This window comes from Trachurus japonicus, chromosome 7 (genome assembly GCF_045865225.1).
Source record: "Trachurus japonicus isolate A0001 chromosome 7, Traja_1.0".
In the NCBI taxonomy this organism is placed as follows: Eukaryota; Metazoa; Chordata; class Actinopteri; order Carangiformes; family Carangidae; genus Trachurus; species Trachurus japonicus.
Genome location: NC_140913.1, coordinates 30,847,536 through 30,872,156, shown reverse-complemented (window position 1 = coordinate 30,872,156; position 24,621 = coordinate 30,847,536). Strand labels below are relative to the sequence as shown.

The 24,621-nt window shown below is 41.0% G+C and overlaps 1 protein-coding gene across 1 annotated transcript in view; it reads left to right on the top strand.

Moving 5' to 3' along the window:
• The window catches only part of prickle3 (prickle homolog 3), a 34,575-nt gene that overhangs the window by 4,509 nt on the left and 5,445 nt on the right, over positions 1-24,621 (top strand). The window contains exons 2-7 of the mRNA XM_085782818.1: positions 6,195-6,277; positions 18,059-18,242; positions 18,451-18,564; positions 19,765-19,902; positions 20,743-20,946; positions 22,207-22,393. Of these exons, the coding sequence (XP_085638944.1) occupies positions 6,195-6,277; positions 18,059-18,242; positions 18,451-18,564; positions 19,765-19,902; positions 20,743-20,946; positions 22,207-22,393 (910 nt within the window). The remainder of the gene's footprint in view (positions 1-6,194; positions 6,278-18,058; positions 18,243-18,450; positions 18,565-19,764; positions 19,903-20,742; positions 20,947-22,206; positions 22,394-24,621) is intronic.

The following is a 24,621-nucleotide window of genomic DNA, read 5'->3' as shown; positions in this document are numbered from 1 at the left end:
AGAACATGAACACAGAAGTAAATTAAAGGTTTCTACTCGTTTAAATTAACCTTTCCTTCTCATAATCTAGTTTGACTTTTAATCGGAAGCAAGTTGACATCTTCAGTATCATAGTTCTTTTCAATCATGTGCACATATACTGTAGTAGAATTAGACATAGATTGAAAAGATTGAAAAAAATAGTAGGTTAAAGCTATGAGCTTAATAGCTACCCTTAATCCTTCCCTTTACCCTTTAAAGCTATTTATAATTTCTAATGTTGCCAAAAATAGCACAGCAAACACTAAGCGTAAACATATGAATATATTAACCCATTAACCCATGAAGAAACAAAGACCCTCATCGAATAAAACCACCATGCAGACACAAAAATACAGTAAATAAAAAAAGAAATAGATTATTAAATGATTTTCAGATGTAGGTTACAAGCAACGCAGCAAAAACATGTAAATTCAATCTTGTTTATACTTTTCCATCGTACTCTGCTTTGATTTTCTAAACTGTATGATGTTTTAGAGATAGAAGAGACGGATACTATACACACACTATACAAACATAGACAGATAGACTTTAATCGTTATTCAAAAAACAATGAAAAGCAATTTTGTGACTACTCATGGCAAGTAAAAACATTCAGGCATCAAGAAAACATCATGGAAAATTAGAAAAAAAGGTCAAATGTCCTGGAAAAGCTTGAGTTGTTCTTACATCACAAGATCTGCTAGCAGAGCTCTGTTTGTCTTCTTCAGACCCCACCAAGGATTTCTTCTTTTCCAAAGAAGTGTCTAGCGAGAAAAACAATAGACCACTTTGAGTTGATGAGTATTGGACGTCGAACATGAGGGTTTTCTCTCCTCTGCTGAGTGACTGATAGAGGAGCAGCTGTTTTGGGTGCGGTTTAAAAACAAAAAACAGCATGTTTGCATTGTTCTATGATAAATTAGTCATCATTTCTAAGCATGTCAGAGATTATTTCATAGATAAGTCAGAGCCAAAGACTGCACATCTTTAAATCAGACTCCTGGGGCTGAGAGAGGAATAAACATAGAAACAAACTGGTTAAATGTACAAAATAAGGGACAAATGTCTCTGTCAGACTGTAGCAGCTGAAAATGTCCTGGAAAATGATTTCAAGAAAAGAGTGGAAACCCTGAAACATAATAAATAAAACAATAAGATTAAAGGGATTTCAGAAAAGCACAGTGCTCATCCTAAGTGTAATGTCCGTCATCATTGCTCTGTTTAAAATCCACCAGCGAGATCCTCCACAACTTCAACGGCAGCAACAGAAACACACATCATCCTGCTTTTAGGTGTGGAAAAGACCGTCTTATTTATTTCTTCTTACCAAGATAATATTATTCACCAAAACGGACCTGGAGTGTGACCTTGTTAAACTATCAGTGGTGATCTCATGTTGTCTGTTTTTTGCACAATAACGGGACCATTTCAAGTAAATTTGAGGCTTTTCTCAGGATTGTTAATCCTTCATTATTCATTGCGTCACATTTGTACCCGTGCGTCTTAACTCTTAATTGCTGTCCGTCCTCAAGGGAGTGAGAATCTCTCAGTTTTTAGTTGGTGGTTCGTTGGTTGTGGTCTGGTGGAGAGAATGAGAGCATTATCAAAAAAAAAAAAAGAAAAAAACTGTAAGTGTAGACAGACCCAAACCAGACCGTTACTCCATCACCAGATCATCATGCTGCTGCGCTTAATCTAATGTAGGCAGAGCTCCATCTCACCGAGCTCCCAGAGGTCTGGAGACGATCAGACAGAAAACAGACAAATAATGTTACGCTCAGATCAGAAGGACGTCTTTTGTTTTCAATCACAAAATGAACCTAGACAGCCAGAGGTGGGCTCAGGCTCACAAGGACGATCTCCAGACAAGGGCTTCAACATCAGCCACTAGGGATGCACGATAACTATCGGTATCAGATGATTATTAATCGGCCCGATATTGGCTGGTATTTATCGGCCAATAATTGTCAGTCAAAATACACAGATAAGTGCGATAATGACATCACTAGAGCCATTTATAATGAGCCAACATTGCCTTGATTTTGCTCATCTTCAGTCCATTTGCCCCCTAAATTGATATGAAACAATAATAAATGTTGATTTTTGAAGAGTGATATTTTTTGTTGTGATGACAGTAGAGATGTAGGTTATATTATTTGGTTAAATCAGAGGCAGAGCTGTAATGTTACATGTAAATTCATCTTTACTGAGCCTCCGTGGGACAGACGAAAGCATTTGCCAAGAATGTTTTCATTAATCAAGAACGAAAGTCAGAGGTCAAAGACGATCAGATACCCACGTAGTTCCGACCATAAACGATGCCAACCAGCGATCCGGTGGCGTTATTCCCATGACCCGCCGGGCAGCGTCCGGGAAACCAGGAAATGCGGGGCGAGTCGACCACTAAATAATATCAAAATAACTATAAATACAAAACAATATATTTACTGTATCGAAAATGGACCCATCTACAAGTGTGGGTACACATTAATATGAGACTCTTTTATAACCAAAAGCAAACTCCTCGGGGTCTCTTTAACCTCAGGTATGTGTATAAACTGTTAATAATGTTATCGGTTAAGAGAAGCAGGAAGTTATCGGTTATCAGTATTGGTCGAAAAAAGGAGTTATCGTGCATCCCTATCAGCCACCATGGTTTATCACTCTAAATGAAAGAGAGACATAGAAATGAACACAGATCTCTCTCTCTGAAACAGGGAGACTTCTCTGTGATCTGCTGCTCTGACAAATCAACAAGGCCGTCACTTAAAAAAACAGGTCAAAGAGAACACGAGTGGATGCAAACACAACCATATAAAATGTCATTTCATTTCTTCCCTCCATGAATGGAAAGTCAGGAACACCCTGTCGGATTCTGACATGTAGTCGCCTCACGTCGGCTACAGTTTCCACATGTGTTTTCATCTCCTGGCTGTTTACATTCAGTCCCTGTAACTTTAATAAATGTAGTGTTTTGGAGTGTGTAAGCTGTACACCGGTGTTAAGTGTACAGGCATTTTGTCGTGTGTGTGTGTGTGTGTGTGTGTGTGTGTGTGCGCCTGCCAGGCTCAGTCACGGTGTCGGTGTGTGACAGTTCAGGAACTCCTCTCGAAGGAAACAACATCCGACAGGTTCAGTCACCCAGAAATCAGCCGTACGCTTCATTTAGCCCGTCCTGTCACCTTTCATACCTGGCTCTGTTAACAATAACCAGAGCGGTGATTAATTAGACAACATGGTGCAGGTCAGATCCCTGAGTGTGTGTGTGGATGTCGCTCTTGTGCGGCACATTATGAGGAATTAAAAATGGCATGTAAATTATAGTTCTTGACATGTGGGACTATTCTGGATTAACTAGTTTGTGTTGTTATGAAACTGGATGCAGTCATGAGTGAGTGTACATCCTATAAAACCTCCACCCTGTGAGCAACATTCATAAAACTTCTCAAACTGAATCATTTCTAATTGTGGGGAGGAAAAAAAACAACATTAAAAGTAATTTTACGGTTAGAGAAGTGCAAACCTGCTAATAGCTCCCCAGTTTGTGTATCTGTGTGGTCTCTCAGTCCATTAGTTAAAGCACTTAAAACCCAACAACCTACAGATATCAGCAAGATAAGCAAAACAAACCCAGCGCTGCTCTGCTCCAATCAAAGCAAGACTCTGCACTGCATGGACGTTTTAATAGAAAACGCTGCATGGGAACATCAGGTTCGACATGAATACTGATGTCTTTGGTGGTTTAAAGCAGCTGTGTGTGAGTGTGTGTTTGTGTGTGTGGTTGGAAAAAAATAAAAGATCAAAACACAGACCTGAGCAGGTATTCACAGGCACCTAACTGTATCACATATCTACATTTTATGGCTTTTCTAATTAAACTGTCAGCGTCTGGGTGCATGTGAGAGAGTTATGCACGGAGGTGGTGAGATGTGTTCACATGTTGAGAGGTGAAGTCGGAGCACAGAGTGTCTTCTTTATGTTCAAGAGTGAGTTTCAGGTTAAGCTTGTTGTTGTTGTTTTTACATGCAGAACAGATGAGGCACAAACTTTGTCCTTCTCTGAGGAGCGGAGTGGAAAACAAAAAGCGTCAGAGTTTTGTGTTGTTGTTGTTGTTGTTGTCTCTAATGGCATAAGTGCATGTAGCAGGTATAGGCATTTATGTGTATGTTGAATATAATAAGTATGTTCATGATTTTATACCTAAATTAGAAATATAATTAGTTATTACAAACCTATATAGTAACCAGGAAGCTAAAAAGAGAAAAGGCAATATTAGGGGCTGGGATTAAATTAAAAGTTCATACTCCTTCCTACTCCTTTTTCATATGGTTAGATGATCATTTTTGGTTATTTTTTTGTTACTATTGTTATTTTTGGTTGTTTTGTTAAATTTTCACATATTCAAAGAAAGAAAGAAAGAAAGATGAAGAAAGAGAGAAACTTCCCTATCGGTGCTGAGGTCCAGTGAAGGTATTAGAGAAAAGGAAAGTGGAGGCTGCATGGAGAGGGAAAGGGTGCAGCAGCTCTCATCCTGTGTCTACTTCCTTCCTCTCATCTCTAAAAAGAGCCCTATGTCTGCAGCCTATGGTCTGCAAGCACACACACACACACACACACACACACACACAGATACGAGGTAGTTGGTTTATTGTTAAGCTGGTCAGTTGCTGTTGGCTCGCTCAGATGCACCACTCAGCACTTTTGGCAAAAGACATTTTTGAGACTTTGCTCTGTTTTTTTTCTTTTTTCTTTTTTTTATACATGTTTTTTTTATATCTATCCCTGAACTATCACCTCAAAAACACTCAATATAGCTGCAGTGAGACTCAGAGGTTAATCAATTAAGTGTGCGGCTGATGTCTGAGGTAATGTTCAGTTCATCGTCATCGAGATGTCAACATGCACGATACATCACAAAAGGTTGCCTGGAATGCGATGAGTAAGTTTTATATACAGGCGCCATATACACCTCATACCTGTGACCTGAGTTAAAACTCAAAATGTGACGTAACGTAACAACAACAACAATGGACTTCCCTCGGATGCCGCGCCTTAAACACGTCCACGCAGCATCGCTCAGCATATTTGTACTGGCACGACTTGTTGTAATGTTTACAGTTTGTTTACAGTGCACAAGCTTTCCACTTTTTTGGTGTATTTGTGTGGCAGCGTTACAGCGCCACTACAGGCCTGGTGTGTGTACTACAGCCTGTTGAGTCGTCTTCAGAAAGACACAGGAACTGTTTGGCAAAAGAAATCCCCAAAAAAAGTAGTCGGCAGATAGAGTTCACTTTTGAATCGTCCAAAACACACACTATGAAACATCCAGATACCTCCACACTGCTCGTCTGTACTGACCCAAGTGTCCTGAAGCCGCCACATGGAAAAGTTGTTCAGAAAAAATGTATTTGATCTCTGTTTTTATCCTTGTTGTAGCAGTAGTTTCCAGTGGCTGTTGATGTTTGTGCTCATGCGCGAGATTTGCTGCGAGATGTTCGTTCGTCGTTGTAAACCATTGGAAACCATTGGATCTCGCAGCAAATCTCGCTGACGTATGGATGTTTCATAGTGTGTGTTTTGGACGATTCAAAAGTGAACTCTATCTGCCGCCATTATATGAAAATCCGTTGCCAGCCGGACCCCCCCTGGAACTCCTAAAGCGTTTTGATGAAGTATCCCTTTAAAAATAATATCATAAGCATGAAAACAAATTGTGTATGCTGTCAGTCGCAACGCTGTGCGTTATGTTGCACACGCATAATTATGCCCTATCTCTGTCATTATTTGAAGAATACGCAACTGCCTAGTGGTAATTTTAATGATTTTGATATAATACATGCTGCATATTCATGAACTGACTCTATGTGACGTCACTGAGTATTTATCTATACACCACCACCCCCTAATCCAGCCCCAACACTGCTACAGTAAACTACATCGACTCTTAAGTGCATTCTGCTCGTGGCTTAAGAGGAAACAAACACTCACCCCCTCTCTCTGTCTCTCTCTCTCAGGATGATGTTGATGTTTCTAGGACCATGTTTAACCATCACAGTGTGTACTAACTATAACTAACTCACTGTATCTGTGTCTTTAACTTATTATTCCATTGTACTTCATGTTTTGTTTTGTTTTTTCTGCCACTGAAGTGAGTTTGTGTTGTGTGTTCCCAGCAGGAGGAAGAGGACCCGGACCGAGGCCAGCCCTGCATGCGCTGTGGAGACCAGTGCCCCGGTTTCCGTGTCCATGGCTGGAGGTATGAACCCTAGTAGGACTCTTAAACATTACCAGCAGCCTGTTACCTTTGCAGGAAATGTTTTTCTTGTTACTGCTCCGTATTCACCTTTTGGTACAGTCCCAGTCTCTCCTCCTGCTGCTGCTGCTGCTTTTTTTTCTCCCTTTGTTTTGGATTCTGGTTGCAGCCATTGTTTAGAATTAGCTGCTCAAAGCCACTTTGTGATATCAGCTTTTCCAGTGTTGATACCTGCAGTTTAACTGTAAAATAAAACTCTAGCTATTTTGTGTGCAAGAGCTCCTGCTGTGTGTGCAGATAACCAACTTTAATGCCTCAGAAAAACAGATTCTCACTGTTATTTTTTGCACACCAGCTATTGCATAAACAATTCTGTTAGAGACAACTTTCACAAATGTTTCTTAAAAAGCATCTTTAGAGTCTACATGTATGGCACTTATTCTATTTCAGTTTGTTTTCAATACGAACACAAACACAACTCTTGAGACATTGATAGGTGATCACCTGAACCACATCTGATTTTATAGGAAGATTATAAAATCCACTGCTGGGATTAAACATTGACATTATCCCACCAAAACTGATTTATAAACTCTTCCTAAGTTTATTTTGCATTATTCAAGGTCTGAACTTTGACTAATTGTCATTTTCTGCTGATAAATGCTCAAAATGACACAATTTTTATTTCAATATTAGGAGGAATGTTGTCAGTAGTTAACAGGAAGTAATTTTTGCCGTAGATGTCCCAGCTCTGTGGGGAGAAAGTGTCACGTTTTATATTTATTCACCTCTTACAAGGATGTTCAGTCTTTCTGGGTTCAGTCAAGCATGTGCTGTGTCCGTGTGTGTGTGTATATTTGCACATGTCTTTAGTATGGACAGCAACTTTACTACCGAAGGAAATCGGCTTAGCTGTGATCTGTGTAAACGATGAGTGCAGATATACATTAAAGGACAACAAACATGACCCAGTCAGGGCAGCTCACGTGACCAGTCCTATAGCGGGCCTCTTCTGTGGTAGTAGTAGTAGAGTCATCGTCAGTGCCATTAAGCCCCTTTACATCCACAACAACAACAACATCAACAACAGCTGCATTTAGTTTGAGTCGACATTATCTTCACGAGACAACAGAAGCACTACAGGGCAGCGGGATTAACCACCAGTCATCCTGCAGCATGTGCTGTGTGTGTCTGAGCTGCGGCGATTTAAACCTAAGACCTGTGTGTCGCTTCAGCATTTGTCATTTATTGCACTGAACACAGAGAGCCATATGGTCTGTGGTCACTAGGAGGCTTTTAGGGTGAAAAAGCATTATGTTGCTGCCTGATATTATTAATTGTCTTTTGTGCAAATCAAAGAGCTGTACTCTGCAGCGGAAAAATGAGTGAGTGTTGTTTTGTTGGATGAATAAATTGTGTTTTTGAGATGTTTGTTTTTGTCTCTGCAGGACTCTTTCAGTTCCTGTAATTACTGCTTTTTAAACTCTGGCATAAACCACTTGAAAAATGTCGGCCTGCCTCCGCTCCTCTCTCACCTATTTGTTTAGAAAGTTGTTAGCCATTATCAAAGGGATCCTGAACTACAATTTATTTATTTCTTCTCTTGAGCGGCTTCTTAGTTCTCACAAGCTTTTATCTGAGCCCCCTTTTCTTTTTGCTCTCTTTTTTTTTTGTTATTATTCCTTCAGTGTATATCCAGCTGGTTGGGGCTCTTGGTTAGTCTAATCCTGTCAATCACGCTAATAAGATTTAGGCCTTACTGCTGTGATAGTAACCCTCTGGACCACTTCATACCTCCCTCCCCTCCCCTCCTTTCTCCACTTCACTGTGGCTTTTGCTTTTTTGATGTGAAATGACAGAAAGTTGAAGTTTGTAGTTCTCCAGTGAGTCGATCGTGCAGAAGGAGACTGGATGGATGACAAACTGCGTTGTGTGTTTCAAGGCTCCAGACTTTAAGACAAGGTTTACCACACATCTAAAGGAAGAAAGAAGAAGGGAGGTTATTTATTCCTGGATACAAATGCTCTGTTCCAGATGGGGCAATGCTGCATGGCTGAAGGCAACCGTGGCTCAGCGGCGGCGGCGGCGAGTTGTGGTGGTTGTGAATAGAGAGAATAAAACAACAGGCGCAGGAATGCGAACTTCATGTAACCAAAAGACTGTAATTGTATCTTTGAGCTTGTTCAGTTCTGTTCCTTCTATTCAGGTCAAGACAAAAGCGTAGAAGTTGGGATGTAATCTAAAACATGTGTGTGTCTGTGTGTGTGTGTGTCTGTGTGTGTGTGCCGTGTCGTGCTCTACCTCCAGCCAACAGTGTAGTGGCCCCCCCTGTACACATCAATGTGTTTACAGTGTGTTTAATCTGTGTGGTATGGACACAGAGCTGAGGTTTATTGAAGATGTTCAGGATTAAAGACGGATCAGGAAGGTGACACAGGGAAATGTCAAATATCGAGACGAAGGAAGGAAATATCAATACACTAAATTATTGCAATACAGTGGAAAACGCTTATAGTCCAGAGTCTATGTGATCACTATAAGCGGTTGATTTCTATAACCAATTTTTTTAAATCATTTTTTATGCAGAACATCATCTAAATGCCATTTGTATAGTTTTTCAATGAGACGGTGGGTAAAACATAATGATATATATCCCAAAATAACTTTTCCTTGATAGAAATACAAGATGCGGCTGATAGAAAGTCCATAGGTTTCATTCATCCATGTTTTGACAGACAACACTAACAGCCAGTGATAATACTTTGTCAAATGTTTTCATTCGTAAAATGACCAAAACTGAACATTATACACTGATTTCTTGATTATTACAAACAAATTATTTAAACAGCACTTGTATAGAAATGATTCTGTCCAAAGCCTTTTGATCCATAAGCGGTTGATTACTAATATCCGTGATCACTATAAGCGGTTTCCACTGTATTTTAAGTAGAGATCTGGCTTTTTCAGTCCCAATGCTGATACCAATACCCAATACCGATCCAATACCACAGTTGAATTGATAAACTTTACTGTAAACCTTGAAAACATTGAGGTATCAGGGTTGACTTTAACATTTATTTACTAACTTTGTACAACATTGTTGTTTTGTGTTTGTTGCCGCTGACACATGAAGTAGCACGTGTCACAAACAAAGAATTGAAGTGAATAGATCGGTGTCAAGGATCAACCACATTATTTGAAACCCAATCTGGCTATTTAGTCGATATCTGGACCAATCGTAACATCTGATTGGTGCATCCCTATTTTTTAGTGGAAATTCTAGTTGTAGATATCGGTCTAAAAACACCTGATTATTTATGAATGTAGAAGAAGCATAGAGTCGATCACTTAGCTTAGATATTATGTGATACTACATCAAGTCTTTAAAGCACTGTATTGATATTTTATCAATTATTTGCATCATGGTGACAGTGGTTTTGTGTTGTGGTGTTTCCTTTGTTCAGACTGCAGAGAAAATATTGGCCACGATGTATGGCGTTGAAATACAGATACAGGTGCAACCGTTCTCAGTCTGATCGATAAACATAAACATAAACTTTATTTGTTTGTGCAAAGAACCCCCCCCCTCCTCCCCAAAAAACAAAACAAAACAAAACAAAACCAGTATATTGATGATGGTCGCTCGCTCCCCTTCAGGATATTTAGACGCCTTGTCAAGACATTTCAAGTGATTAGATGATTGAGATTCATGGGGGTCACTCCTCCAGACCCCAGAGTCTGCTGCTAATTGCATCTTCCTTAATAACCAATTCAGAGTCACACCTTCACCCCCCCACACCCCCACCCCCCAGCGACGGCGAGCGTCGGCCCGGCGACCACAGGCTCAGCTGCTGATGCTCGCTGAGAGGGAAGTGATCCATCTTCATCCTGAGCTTTCTCAGACAGAGCTGAGACTGCAGTGTGGTAGGGGTGGGGGGGCAGTATGGTGGGGGTGGGGGGCAGATGGTGCTTCCGCTGCCCAGCAGAGAGTGAATTGAGTTACTCCTGACCCACAGGTCCCCGCCACGCTTCAGAAAGCGTTCAAAGTCGCCATCTACTATTAGTCTGGGTGGCCATGTGGCAATTACTCTGTCGCTAATTAGTGGCAGAGAGTTATTGGACGAGGCCCATCTGTTTCTCAGAGAAGGGTTCACTATGACCCGACTGGAGTCAGCTCCGGTTATCGACCATCGCGCTCAGCAGCTCACGTTTTAATCCACTGCAGGATTATTGTATGGAGTTCCCACCAGTATTAGTACTTATGACCTGTGATACGTAGTATATCCTCATCTCTCTATCCATGACTTCTGCTGACTCTTTAATAACTTTCAAAAACTCACTTTTACAAAAAGGCATTTTAAACCCCCTAGGCAACTAGAGGTGCATCTATTTTATTTTATTTTTTCATTTTGTGGGGTTTTATTTTGTAGTTTTTCAGCTTTTTATACCATGATCCACAGGCTTTTACTTTTACTTTTGTTTTATTTTTCACTGGATGGGGTGGTGTCATATTACTGTCACCGTTTTCTCCTCCTCTTGTTATTTGATCTGTACAGCACGTTGTTACCTTGTTTAAAAAAGGGTGCTGTATAGCTGTATAAATAAAGTTATACGACTTAAAAGTTATATTATTATGATATGAAAGTTGCATTGTGATAACTTCCTTTATCAATTAACTTGAAAGAGAACAGTAAAAAGAAAAGAAAAACAAGTCAAGGTGACATTGAGATGATGAAATTCAGAAAATCTTTACATTGAAGAAGTTGGAGTGAAGTTTGTTTTATCTTTTCTGATCTAAATCTTTATTTTATAAGAAAGTTGACCAGTGAATCTCGTGGATTTTTCTCGAGGCTCTCACAGCTCAGTAGCATCACTGTCTCTGATTTATTCAAGCTGCTTTTTTATCAAAGTATTCATAAAAGAAAGTTCGACTCTCGACTCTGACATTCATCCTCAGTGACGGGCCGACGTCGGACGAGCTGGACCGAGCTCAGAGAGACAGAGTGTCGTGACTTTGCTAAGACTTGAAGTCGATATCTCACCAGAGACGCTTTGTTGTTGTCATGCATCATGGCCATCTTGATCACATAATATGACAAATCCTGCACGGCTCGGCTCGGCACGGCACAGCGTTGCTCACAGGCTGGAAATCTGCTCTACTTATTTTCTATGATTAATAACTGCATCAAACAATCGACCCATCTGTTATGAATCAGTCAGAGCAGTTTGGTCAGAGGAGGAGAAGACACTGTGAGTTTACTCTTCATCGTCATCGTCATTGTCGTCGTTGTTGTTTCATATCTTCAAAAACAGAGTGAGTAATTGAAATACGTAGAAGAAACATCCACTAAACTTGAGTCCTTCGTGTTTGTGTTTAGTGTGGAGGGTTTAGGGTTGAGTTCAGTGACGGCGCCTTTTGTTTGAGCCCACTATCAGCTCGGAGGAGGAGGAGGAGGAGGAGGAGGAGGAGGAGGAGGTGGTGGGGAGTCGGGGGTGGCAGCAACGTTGAAAAGAGCCGCGCACACAGAGAAATTAACCACATGGACACAGAAGCTGCCGTAGAAAATCTGTCTCTCTCAGTCTATGGGATGTAAACCTTTTTATAGTTGCAGAAGAAGGAGAAGACGAAAAAGACAAACTCTGGATGGGACGACGTCCACAAGTCGAGCTGGACTAATTTGTCATGATTACAGCAGGTAATGAAGGCGTCATATTTTACTGTGGAGCAGATTAGAGGGAGCAGACACACAAACAGTCGTTAAGTTTGGGAGCCGTGGCTAAACTATAGGCTTGTGTGTATCTGTGTGTGTGTGGGTGTTTAGAAGATAATGCTTCTTGTATGTCATAGTCTCACAGTCGTGTTGTTTTGTACACACACATCTGTGTTGAGCGTGACGTCATGTTCAGGTGATGCTGCCGCTCACACGCCTCCTCTGATTGTCTCATAATGTGTCTTTATATTTAAACCATATGGTGTCATGTTGTTGTTGGTTTTTTTTAGAGGAAACACATTTCAAAGTAAAGCTAATCATGTATTACTGGTTAAACTCAGTCTGGGAATCGGGGGGAGGGGGGGCGACGAGCCTTAATCCTTGTTTATTGTTATTTTTGTGAACTTTTTATTAGAAATAATCAGAAAGTTAACAGACAGCCATTGCAATAACTGATCAATCATATCAATCATTTTCCAAACTAAGATTCCTAAAAGATTTTAAGTAGGCTTCTCAAATGTGGTATGTATGTGCCAAAGAAACTGAAGGTTTTTGACTGTTAAGCTGAAAACAACAACTTCAAGACATTTTGATTTATTTTGATTTAAGACACTGTGAATGTCATTTACTCATTATTTGTTAGACATTTTCAAATATAGATCTATATGTAATCTATAATGAGCAAACACAAACAGAAGACACACCATCACCATCACCATCAGCAGCAGCTGCACCAACAGTCTCTGTAACACTGTTTCAGTCCAGCAAAGCAAATGTGGAGGCAGATTGTGGATTCCTGTCCAAAGCAGCAGCATCTGCTGCGTCTCTAGTTGATAACACATATGGCTGGTTATGGAATCACTGAACTACAATTACCTTGTAGTTCTTGGTTGTTGTTTTCTTGTTTTAATCTCCTAGACGACACAGTTCCTGTACAGAAATATAATAATTCCTTAATTAATGACATTTATCTGCACTTTGATTTTGTCTTCACTTCTGCTGCTCAGGGTTTGTCAGGGCCTGTAGCTAATTACTGTTTTCGTAACTAACTAATCCTTTCAGCTCTGATCTTACCAGTTTGTTACCATGAACAAAGTTATAAACTTCAACTTGCAGCTGCTGCAACAACTCAAACTAAAAACAAAAATTATCAATCAAGACGTTTATCAGAACCAAATGTGTCCTGAGGCGGACGAGGCCTGGTCGTGTTACATCAGAGGCTTGTTGTGGCTCCAATAATTGACCGGTACCGAGGCTCAGCTTAGCAGTAAATTGCAGTGTGAACTGCCCTTCAGAAATGTGCTGCTTTTAAGTTCGGTGAAGTCATGATTAAACTACCACTTGGTTGCATAAGAGAAATAAACGGGTGTCTTGGAAAACATTTCCCCTGCTGCTGCATATTTAAACCACGTAGCACGGAGACGGGGCATCGTATACATTGTAGTTGCAGCTTTGAGTCCGAGTCCCTCTGGTTTACATTAATGCAGCATGAATATATGTAAATGTTTTGGCATGACTGTGCACAAAACTCCTCCTCCTGCAGATTTACCAAAAAACTCAAATCCATCCGTCCATTTAAACAGAACTGTCCGTTTGTCGTCTGTCAATTACTGCAGTTTGCATGTGATTGTTGGCACCCGCCACCGATTTGATCCTCGTTACGCACTTACAGCTTTATCATGTGGAGGCTGGGTGTGTGTGTGTCTGTGTCTGTGTGTGGGAGGGGGGTTGTGTGTGTGTGTGTGTGGTTGTGAGTCTGGGCGCTGCTGACGGGGGTGAGACCGGGTGAGACGACGTGGTGGAGCATCATCTGCCATCTGTCCCGTCATGCCAGGTCCCTCCGACTGTGTCCTCCTCCTACCCACTTACATAGGAATGTGTGTGTGTGTGTGTGTGTGTGTGTGTGTGTGTCTGTGTGTGTGTGTAGGTCTCCCCTCCCCTTCTGTTACTACACACACACACACACACACACACACAGACTTTCAAACTCAAGCTGCGATCCGTTTCGTGCCAACATGGGATCGGCCAAGTCTTTACTATTATGTAGATTTGGTTTTACCTGCTCAGCGACCAACCGTGGCTTCATTCAACAAGGTGCCAAACTGGTGTGTGTGTGTGTGTGTGTGTCTGTGTGTGTGCGCGCGTGTGTGTGTGTGTGTGTGTGTGTGTGTGTGTGTGTGTGTGCGCGTGTGCGTGTGTGACAACCATTTATTGTCCTGAGCCTGAGAAAAAAAGATCCTGTGATCCCAGAGTATCATCATCATCATCTCTTTTCTTGTCTTTCTTGTGTGTTTTGTCAACTCAGCGACAATTAACCCGTGTGTGCTTGTGTGTATGTGTGTGCGTGTGTTGAAGAGGGACGAGCTCGTTCGCATGACACGTAGTTATTACCGGCTGTCGGTGACATTTCACAGAGCTTTTAAGGCGAGACAGACACTACAGGCAAAAACACTGTTTTTTCATGCACTGATCAGTTTTGAGATTTTGGCCTATTTTTCTTCCTTAACATGTATTCTCTCAGAAAAGTCAAAAGAAATGGTAGAAAATCCACATTAAGGTGGTTATTTTACTTCAGTTTGTCTCTTTCGTCTGTAGATTTCTCCTAAATTCACCAAAAGTTAACAGCTACTGTGACATACTTTGCTGTGCCTGTTGTCTGACCCATGTCATGTCAGGTATCATTGTAAAGCTCTCTCTCTCCTGAACAATGATGTAGACTCCAAAAATTGTCATCTCCTCCGTATCCGCAACCAATCGTAAAAGTCTGATTTACAATAACAATCTATGGAATTTTACAGTACAAGTCTTTAAAGGCCGTTTTCTCAAAATGAGTTTTTCCTCAGACTCTGAGCCTGAAATCTCCACTTCAGCAGCACTTACAGACACCAAAGCTTCCAGTTTGATCCCTTTCTATATTCTGAAGGTTTTTACAGAGAGGATTGTTGATATATCATTCAAAGCCTGATTTATACAACGTTTTATTCCTAAGAACATGGAGAAATCAGATTTTTTTGGGCTGGTGACAGTATTTTCTCATTTACAAAGTGATAAAAAGAGATATCCAAAATCCCCTCTGTAAAAACTTCTGACTCTAATACTATGTCAACAAAATAAAACAAGAATTTTGAAAGTGGCTTTATCCATTTTTCAGATTTCGGTTCTGGAAATGTATGCAAAATAGCGCATATTTCATCAGATATTGCCTCATTTACATAACATTTAACAAAACTTGTAATACAAATAATATTTGTCTTAATGTAAGTGATGAACTTGGGAAGTTTCATGGTGATATCTGTTAGTTAATTTTTTTTTACCCTATTCACCCGTAGTGTCTCCCCTTAAGGAGATGATTGGTCAGAAGATGAGCTCTCTCTCTCTTGCTGTTGTGTGTGTTTGTCTGCTCTTCTTTCTTTTTTTTTTTGTTGGAGTGGGGGTTGGGTGCTGGAATAAAGCAGCTTTGTGCCTTGTGAACTTGAGCCACAAGTGCCAGCTGGCAGGCCGTTATGCAATCACAACAGAGAGACGTACACATGTGGTGGTGATGATGATGCACGCTGCTGCTGCTGCTGCTGCTGCAATATGGCCACAAGTGACACACACATCCATTCATCTATAAGGTGACAATGACACCCACACCTCACAACTACAACCCCGGGGGGGTGGAGAGGCAGGAGGGTGGGGCTTTATTCTGACTGCAACCTGTCCCACACACACACACACACAGAGGGAGGCACACCCACTGCCGCCGCCGCCGCCAGATTGAATGTGGTGCAGAGACAGAGGAGGTTGTAATACGAGGCTGAGGGAGATTACTGCTCCCATCTTCACCTCCCGACTCTTAACTGCCGTGGGATTGACGACGAGCCAGGCTGATCATCATATCAGTGACCTCATTTTGGCGATGTGGTGCATCCCAGCTTGTTTAAAAGTGAGCTGGAGATTGTGTGTTTTTGTTGTGACAACTGTTTAGTTATTAGTAATTGTTGGCAGCGGCAGCAGAAGGGGGGAGAGGGAGGAGTCCAGTTGAGTCGGCGGCATCAAGACATCTACAAGCTGCTTGGTGGTGATAAATACGTCATACAGCGGGGAAAATAACGTATTGAACGCATTTTTCTCAGAAAATATATTTCTAATACAGCTGTTGACATGAAATTTTCACCAGGTTTTTTTTTTTTTTCTTTTAACCTTTATTTTACCAGGCAAATTGCTTGAGATAAAAAAAATCTCTTTTACGAGCATGGCCTGGCCAAGAAAGCAGCAACAAGATAATATACACACAAAGAAGTGAGGACGAATATGAGAGAGAGAGAGAGAGAGAGAGAGAGAGAGAGAGAGAGAGAGAGAGAGAGAGAGAGAGAGAGAGAGAGAGAGAGAGAGAGAGAGAGAGAGAGAGAGAGAGAGAGAGAGAGAGAGAGAGAGAGAGAGAGAGAGAGAGAGAGAGAGAGAGAGAGAGAGAGAGAGAGAGAGAGAGAGAGAGAGAGAGAGAGAGAGAGAGAGAGAGAGAGAGAGAGAGAGAGAGAGAGAGAGAGAGAGAGAGAGAGAGAGAGAGAGAGAGAGAACGTCCAGAGTTCTACAGTCCGGCAGGGATATGGGGGAAGAGAAGGAGGACGGGAGGGCTGTGTGGTACAAGGGGAGGCTGTACCAGGGGATCCTGAAGGAAGAGTGTCGGCAACAACCCAAGTAATGCATTCATACAAAGAAATCCAAACATTTATGTCCATAAATGGGCTCTATGCACAGCTCCACTACTTCCTGAACTTAAGGCAGCTCCTTTATTTCCTGTCTTATATTATTGGACAAACTGATTAATCCAGGTGTGGCCATTATGACTACTCAGACACACCTGGATTAAGCAGTTTGTCCAATAATGTAAGACAGGAAATAAAGGAGCTGCCTTAAGTTCAGGAAGTAGTGGAGCTGTGCATAAAGCCCATTAAAGGGATACTTCACCCAAAATCGATAATTCACCAATTGTCTACTCACTGTCATGCCAAGGAAGGGTTTGGAGAACTTTCTGAGTCATCAAAACGCTTTAGGAGTTCCAGGGGGGGGTCCGGCTGGCGACGGGTTTTCATATAATGGCGGCGGATAAAGTTCACTTTTGAATCGTCCAAAACACACACAATGAAACATCCAGATACCTCCATACTGCTCGTCTGTACTGGCCCAAGTGTCCTGAAGCCGCCACATGAAAAAGTTGTTCGGAAAAAATGAATTTGATCTTTGTTTTTATCCTTGTTGTAGCAGTAGCTCCCAGTGGCTGCAGGAGATTTGCTGCGAGATGTTCTTCCATGTTTACATCAAACGATGAACGAACATCTCACAGCAAATCTCTCACAGCTACTGTGAGCTACTGCTACAACAAGGATAAAAACAAAGATCAAATGAATTCTTTTTATTGAGTTTTCCTTGGATGCATTTCAACAGCAAATGACAGGGCACACATCCAAAGTATTACAGGTGCAGGACTAACAAATAAACAGACTTTAAAAAAAAGGTGAAGTCTGCACACTGTTGTAGCTCTTCAAATGTTTATTGTACAGTAGGCTATAAGATCGATGGCGATCAACGTTGATCTTATAGCCTACAATAAACATTTGAGGAGCTACAACAGTGTGCGAACTTCACCCTTTTTCTAAAAGCAAAGAGCTTCTCAAGACCTTCACACACTTATGTTGCAGAACATCCTGATGCAGCGGTTACAGACGTGTCCGAATGCCGTTAGTGTCGTTATCCAGAACTGGGAAAAACAGCATGAGTAATGCACTCAACCTCCATGGCCTCTATGCATGTTCACCATTCAAGTCTATTGACGCGTTCAATACTTATTCTCCCCGCTGTACTGTATATGTGGAGGAGAGGCTGAGCCGCCTTGAGTCGTGTTCAAAGTTTAACACTTTGACTTTTGCACCTGACGCTCCACCTGTCATGTGAATTTATTTATTATTGAGAGATTTTGACATTTGTGAGACGTTCTTTTAGCTAGTGTCGTAAATCAGTCAAATAAAAAAAAATGTTCCTCAGGCGGTGTAGAAGAAAAAAATGTGTGCGTGTGTGTGTCTCCTCTGCACAGGAAAATCTGTGTGCACTGCAAGTGTGTGCGAGAGGAGCATGCCGTGCGCTCGGTGCCGGGCCAGCTGGAGAAGATGATGACGAAGCTGGTTTCAGACTTCCAGAGACACTCCATCTCCGACGACGACTCGGGCTGCGCCTCCGAGGAATACGCATGGGTCCCACCTGGACTCAAGCCCGAACAGGTAACAGCCCCGGATGCAGACAGTGAATGCAACACAGAAAAACAGACTTTGCAGTTTGCACACACTTTGAGTCAGACGTGTCCCTGCAGACACTCAGACAGTTTGATAATAACGATGGGAAAAGATAATATGCAGCATCACAAATTGCACGGTGCTTGAATTGAATTCCTCTGTAATTGAATAAACCGCCGTCCTTGTTTTTCTACAGGTTTACCAGTATTTCAGCTGCTTACCAGAGGACAGGGTGCCTTATGTGAACAGTCCAGGGGAGAGGTACCGGATCAAACAACTGCTGCACCAGCTGCCGGCCCACGACAGCGAGGTAACGTCACTCACTGCTGTGACGCTCGCTGACCCAAGGTGTTCAGGTCTTTGGCTTCGCTCCGGCTTCACTGTAATAGTGTGGAAACATGCCAGATACATTCAATCCCTCTGTCTGGGAGGCTTACTGAACCACAATACAGTAAAACCTTGTTATTAGTGTTGATGCTGAGCTGAGCTTTCTTTTAGGATATGCTGTTATGAAAAATAAGTAAAGCAATCAATCTTGGTGTTAGTTTTATAAACTTTTTTATTGTTAAGTAATCTTCATACAAAAACGTTGCACATAAACAGTTGTCTCTACCTGTTTGGGTTATGCTCTATTGTGATTTACCTTTCCTACCTTTACAGTAGTTTATTTAGTTTCATTTTGAAATTTCCAGTTCTTTTGTTTTTTTTCCCCCACGGTCTGTTTATTGACATTTTCAAATTAAGGACCACAAACAAGACAAGAAACAACTAAACAACATAGAATTGCAGAGATACATGAACAATAACAATACAATGCAATGTAAAAAATAAATAAAACAAAGTAAATAAAAACATTAAATAAATAAATAGCATAAAATTAAAATAAATGAATAAAAAACCTAAACTGTTGAAGCACGAAACTGTAGTTGTGGGCCAGTTCGATAAAAATGTCCAGTTTCAACACCCGTCATTGTGAGGCCATCTTTAAAATTTCATTGGTTCATGTCAGGGATGTACGATATCTCATAACCAATGTTGATACAAATAACATTTTCTAATAGTTTATATTTACACCTGAGGTTAAGAAAAGTTTGAATAATCAGCCAAAAAAAAATCATTATCGGGCTTATCTGTGACGTCATTTTTTTTCTAATATCGGGCCGATAATTCTCAGTACCTTCAGTTATCCTGCATCCCTAGTTTATATTCATGTTTACATATTTCTTCTGAGTCCATGTGTCAGTTTATTTATTAAGATGTGTCAGTTTTACCTTTTTGTTTTTGTTTATTTTACTCCATCATCAGATTCAGATATTTCATTCATGTACTTAAGAAAGAAAATATGTTACACATGAGCAGTTGCAACAGATGAGAGGGAACCCCAAAGAAGCAAAAAGTGCTTATAAATAGGGGACTCAAACAATCAATCATACTTGTTACTTCTTAATTATAATCATCAGATACAAAGTTGAGAATATCAGTTTTAAATGTGTTCATGTGTCTCGTGCAGCCTCAGTACTGTAACTCTCTGGACGAGGAGGAGAAGAAGGAGTTACGTCTGTTCAGTCAACAGAGGAAAAGAGAAAACCTGGGCAGAGGCAACGTCAGACTCTTCCCCGTCACCATGATGGGAGCCATATGTCAGCAGGTAAAGCAGCGTTTTATAATAAGTACACACTATTAAACATTAGTTAAGTATTAATAAATACTGAATTCTTCATTTATAGTGCATGAATACTCATTAGTATGTAGTTTATAAATACAGTTAGTGCTATATGTCTTATACACACATATCAAAACTGTTTTTTTTTGTTATCCCATCTTCTGTCTGTCTTTAGTTTTTTTCTTATAAATATACAAATATATGCAGGTTTTTGTTCTCAGCAATTTCTTTTAACATTACACAATTATAATACTGTAACAGCTATGTTTTGATACGCTGATGTTTTCCTCTTTTTTTGTTTCTTGACAATAACTGTGAACCAAGAAATCAATACCAGCTGTGTAATGTATTCTGAGAGGATAACAATAATAAAGAAAAAATAGATGAATAAATACAGTTAGTGCTGTATTTATAAACTACATACTAATGAGTAATAATTTGAATTCAGTATTTAATGCTTAACTAATGCTAAATACTTCTACGCTTGTTCCATTATAGAGCCACACTCAATGAGACGTGTTATAGCAGCAGGATCCTTATGTAACATCGGTGTTTGACTGTGAACGCCTCTTTAAGATACATGAGAGCGATGCAGAGGAATTCCTCTTCTTTTTATGAGACTGGTTTAAGTTCAGGTGCAAGTAGCTGCAGGTTCAGCTCATTTAATGATTACAGGGAGAACTGCAGCGCGACCTTGAGCGTTCAGCGTTTGTTAAAGGATCTAACTTCCTTCCCTCTGTGCCACACCTTCCCCCCAACCCAAATAACCCCCCCACCTCCACCTCCACCCCTCCTTTTCCCACCCAAATCTGTTTTTTTTTCCAGTGCGGCAGACAGATCTGTGGCGGCGACATAGCAGTGTTTGCCAGTCGGGCCGGACACGGCAGCTGCTGGCACCCCCAGTGTTTCCAGTGCGCCTCCTGCAGCGAGCTGCTGGTCGACCTCATCTACTTCTACCAGGACGGACAGATCTACTGCGGCCGGCACCACGCCGAGAGGCTGAAGCCGCGCTGCCAGGCCTGCGACGAGGTGACTGACTCAGAGCAACAAACTGGTTTAACCCTCGGATGATCCCTCAGTTTGTACCACTTCCATGACCCCTGGATTATATTATATACTAGTTATTTGTCATACATATAGGGCTGGGTCTTGACTAAACATGAAAATCACTTTTGACATAGGTTTCAAAATTTTTAACCCCTTCCTGGCCAGTTGTTTTAGCTGCAAAAACACATAATTTCTATAGGGCTCTATGGGCTTTAGGGCTGGTGACAGTATTTTCTCACTTACAGAGTGATAAAAAGAGATATCCAAAATCCCCTCAGTGAAAACTTCTGACTCTAATATGTCAACAAAATAAAACAAGAATTTTGAAAGGGGCTTTATCCATTGTTCAGATTTCAGTTCTGGAAATTAGCGCATATTTCATTAGATATTGCCTCATTTACATATTTAAACATAAAATTTGACAAAACTTGTAATACAAAAAATATTTGTCTTAATGTGAGTAATAAACTTGGGAAGTTTCATGGTGATATCTGTTAGTTAAATTTTTTACTTTAAAATACATTAAAAAACCCATAGGCGGAGGTGGACATTTTTGTCCCGCGAGGGTCATGGATGTATTACGTGTCCAAAAAATGGACTTTCATTCTGAAACTCGGGATATCCAGAGTTTACTCAAAGATGCACCTCCTTGCCAAAAATCAGGCCCCAGTGACCTTTCATTTGACCGTGGGGAGTTGGGAAAGTGTGAGAGGTGGACAAAAATGTCCAGGGGTCATCTGGTTTACATAGCTTTGTTTGCCACCCTTCCTCTTCTCTGTCTGAAAGTAAAAGCAAAAACTGCTGAGTCACATAAATGTTTTCACTCAGAGATAATCCGTCCAGTAAGATCATTAAATTCATCCTGGACCCCGACAGACAGGTGCTTCACCCACTCCTGCTGTATTTCATAACTTCCTCTCCGGTCTGAGTCGAAGCTTTTCCTCTCAGTCTCTCTTCTTGTTTTGAATGGCCTCTCACTGTGACTTAAGAGATTAGTTGACTTATCTGGATCTGGCACATCTGACCAAGAGGTCTTTAGACCCAGAGGATGGCTAAGCCTGAAACAGGAGGGTTGTTGGCATCTTTTATTCCCCCCCTCTCTCTCTCTCTTTAACCTAAATCCTGAGTGTTTTTCCAACAGGAGTGTGTTTATTTCTGTGCCCATGAACTCACCACCCTCTGGGTCTCTTTCTTTCTTTCTTTCTTTCTTTCTTTCACCGTCGTCTCTTCTCTTCGTCTCAGATCATTCTGGCGGATGAATGTACGGAGGCCGAGGGGAGATACTGGCACATGAAGCACTTCTGTTGTTTCGAGTGCGAAGCGGCGCTCGGCGGTCAGCGTTACATCATGAGGGAGAGTCGACCGTACTGCTGCGTCTGCTACGAGTCCCTGTACGCAGAGTACTGCGATACCTGCGGAGAACACATAGGTACTGACATGATTACGTCATTTACAGGCGTTTTATCTCAGATTGTACGGTAGTTGTCCTATGTGTCTCCTATGTGTCTCGTTAGGATATAAGGATATTTTTTTAAGTATTTTATTAGTAATTTGTCTATAATTTGTCTACAATTTTTGAAGAGAACATGCTTTATATTCGTATAATTATGTTTTACTGTATTGTCCTTCAGGTATAATACAGCTTTTGACACATTCACCAGTTCATATTAGAACAATCGGCTTCTACTCAAATATTCGCAAATGTCAAGATGATGTTGTTATTTTTAGGATTAAATAGATAATAGGATACTGCGATCAGGAAAATATAGCACAACCCTACTTTCAGATATACTATGACGTGTTAAATGTTAGTACACTGGTCATAAAAGTTAAATATGGAGACTTATAATAATCAAAAATGTTATTAGAGCACTTATCAAACAGATGTACAAAGTGCTCAACAGAGAAGATTAGGATAACAGTTAAAACAATGAAATTAAATAAAATCCAGCAGGAAACAAAAAAACAACAGACAATAAAGTCATACAGTAGAGTGGAAATGAAACTGGCAGAGCTGACAACAAGTAGTTGACATAAGAAGCAAAAGGAACATGCAGCTCAGCTAAAATGAGGAAATGCTTGATTACGAAAAAGATATGTTTTATTTATTTCTTCGGACAAGTCGTTTCAGAGCTTTGAGGCTCTAACAGCGAAAAGCTTTGTCCCCTTTATTCTTTAATCTGGTCTCAGTGATAGAAAGAAAGCCACTGACTTGAACCCTTTCCTTGCGAAGGCGCCGTAATATTTCAGTTTCGGTCACTGAGTGAATGTAAACAGAGCTCCTTTGTGATGTGAAACTCGTTAGATTAATTGGACGGCAATTAAACGTGTTGGTCTCCTGCCTGATTGAGCTCCTGAGTCACTTCCACATAAAAAGCCGTGACAGTAATCTCATTAAGGTCGGATGTAGTGAGATCCCTGAAACTTTTCTGTAAAACTTCCAATAAGTCTGAGCCGAGCGCCGTCAGATCAACGCAGTGAACACGTCAAGGTGAAACACGCACGGAGAGAGGGAAACAACAACAACAACAACAACACATTAATATTTAATGAGATTTTTTAATATTTTCATTCATGCAGGCTGATTTAATAAGATCATGAACAACCAGCACGACACTTAATTTGCAGTCCAGGAGCAACTTCTTGTCTTATAGGCGGAAATATTCTTTAATAATAAATAAATGGTCAATTTAATGAAGATGAAGATGAAGATTTTAATGAGGTAATTAACTCAGTGTGTGAAGTCGTCCATGTTTTAAGAGAAGCTTAAAGATGTTTCTCTCAGCCACAACGCTCTTAACCCTCCTGCTGTCCTCCTGGGTCAAGGAAGGGAGGAAGGAAGGACAAAGGGAAAGAAGCAAGGAAGGAAGGATAAAGGGGTAGAAGGAAGGACGAAGGGAGAGAAAGAAGGGAGGGAGGTAGGAAGGACAAAGGGAAAGAAGGAAGGAGGGAAGGATAAAGGGATAGAAGGAGGGAAGGATAAAGGGATAGAAGGAAGGAAGGAAGGACAGACGAAGAGAGAGAAGGAAGGAAGGACGAAGGGAAAGAAAGAAAGAAGGCAGGAAGGACAATGGGAAAGAAGGAAGGAAGGATAAAGGGATAGAAGGAAGCCAGGAAGGACGAAGGGAAAGAAAGAACAAAGGGAGGACAAAGGGAACGATGGGAGGAAAGAAGGATGGAAAGATAGATAGAGGGAGGGAACAGATTGGGTCAAAAAAGAAGGAAGAAGTGGACGAAGGGAAGGAAGGAAGGGAGGGAGGCAAAAAGGATTGTGGAAAGAAGGAAGGGAAAAGGGAAGGAAAGAAAGATGGGGGGAGGGAACAGACCAGGTCAACTGGATCAAAAGAGAAAGGAAGGAAGTAAGTAAATTTAATTTATATAGCACTTTTCATAGATAAAATCACAAAGTGCTTTACAACAAGGATAAAATGCAATAAAATACAGTACAGAGATCACAACAAAATATACATAACAGCACAATTACAGGTAATTTTGCAGAGGCCCCACAACGTCAACATAGTTGAAAGCCTGTCTAAAAAGATAGGTTTTAAGTTCTTTCTTAAAACCTTCAGTGGACTCAACGCTGCGCAAGGTCGATGGTAGAGCGTTCCAGAGGCGAGGGGCACAGGCCTGGAAAGAGCAGTCACCTCGTGTTTT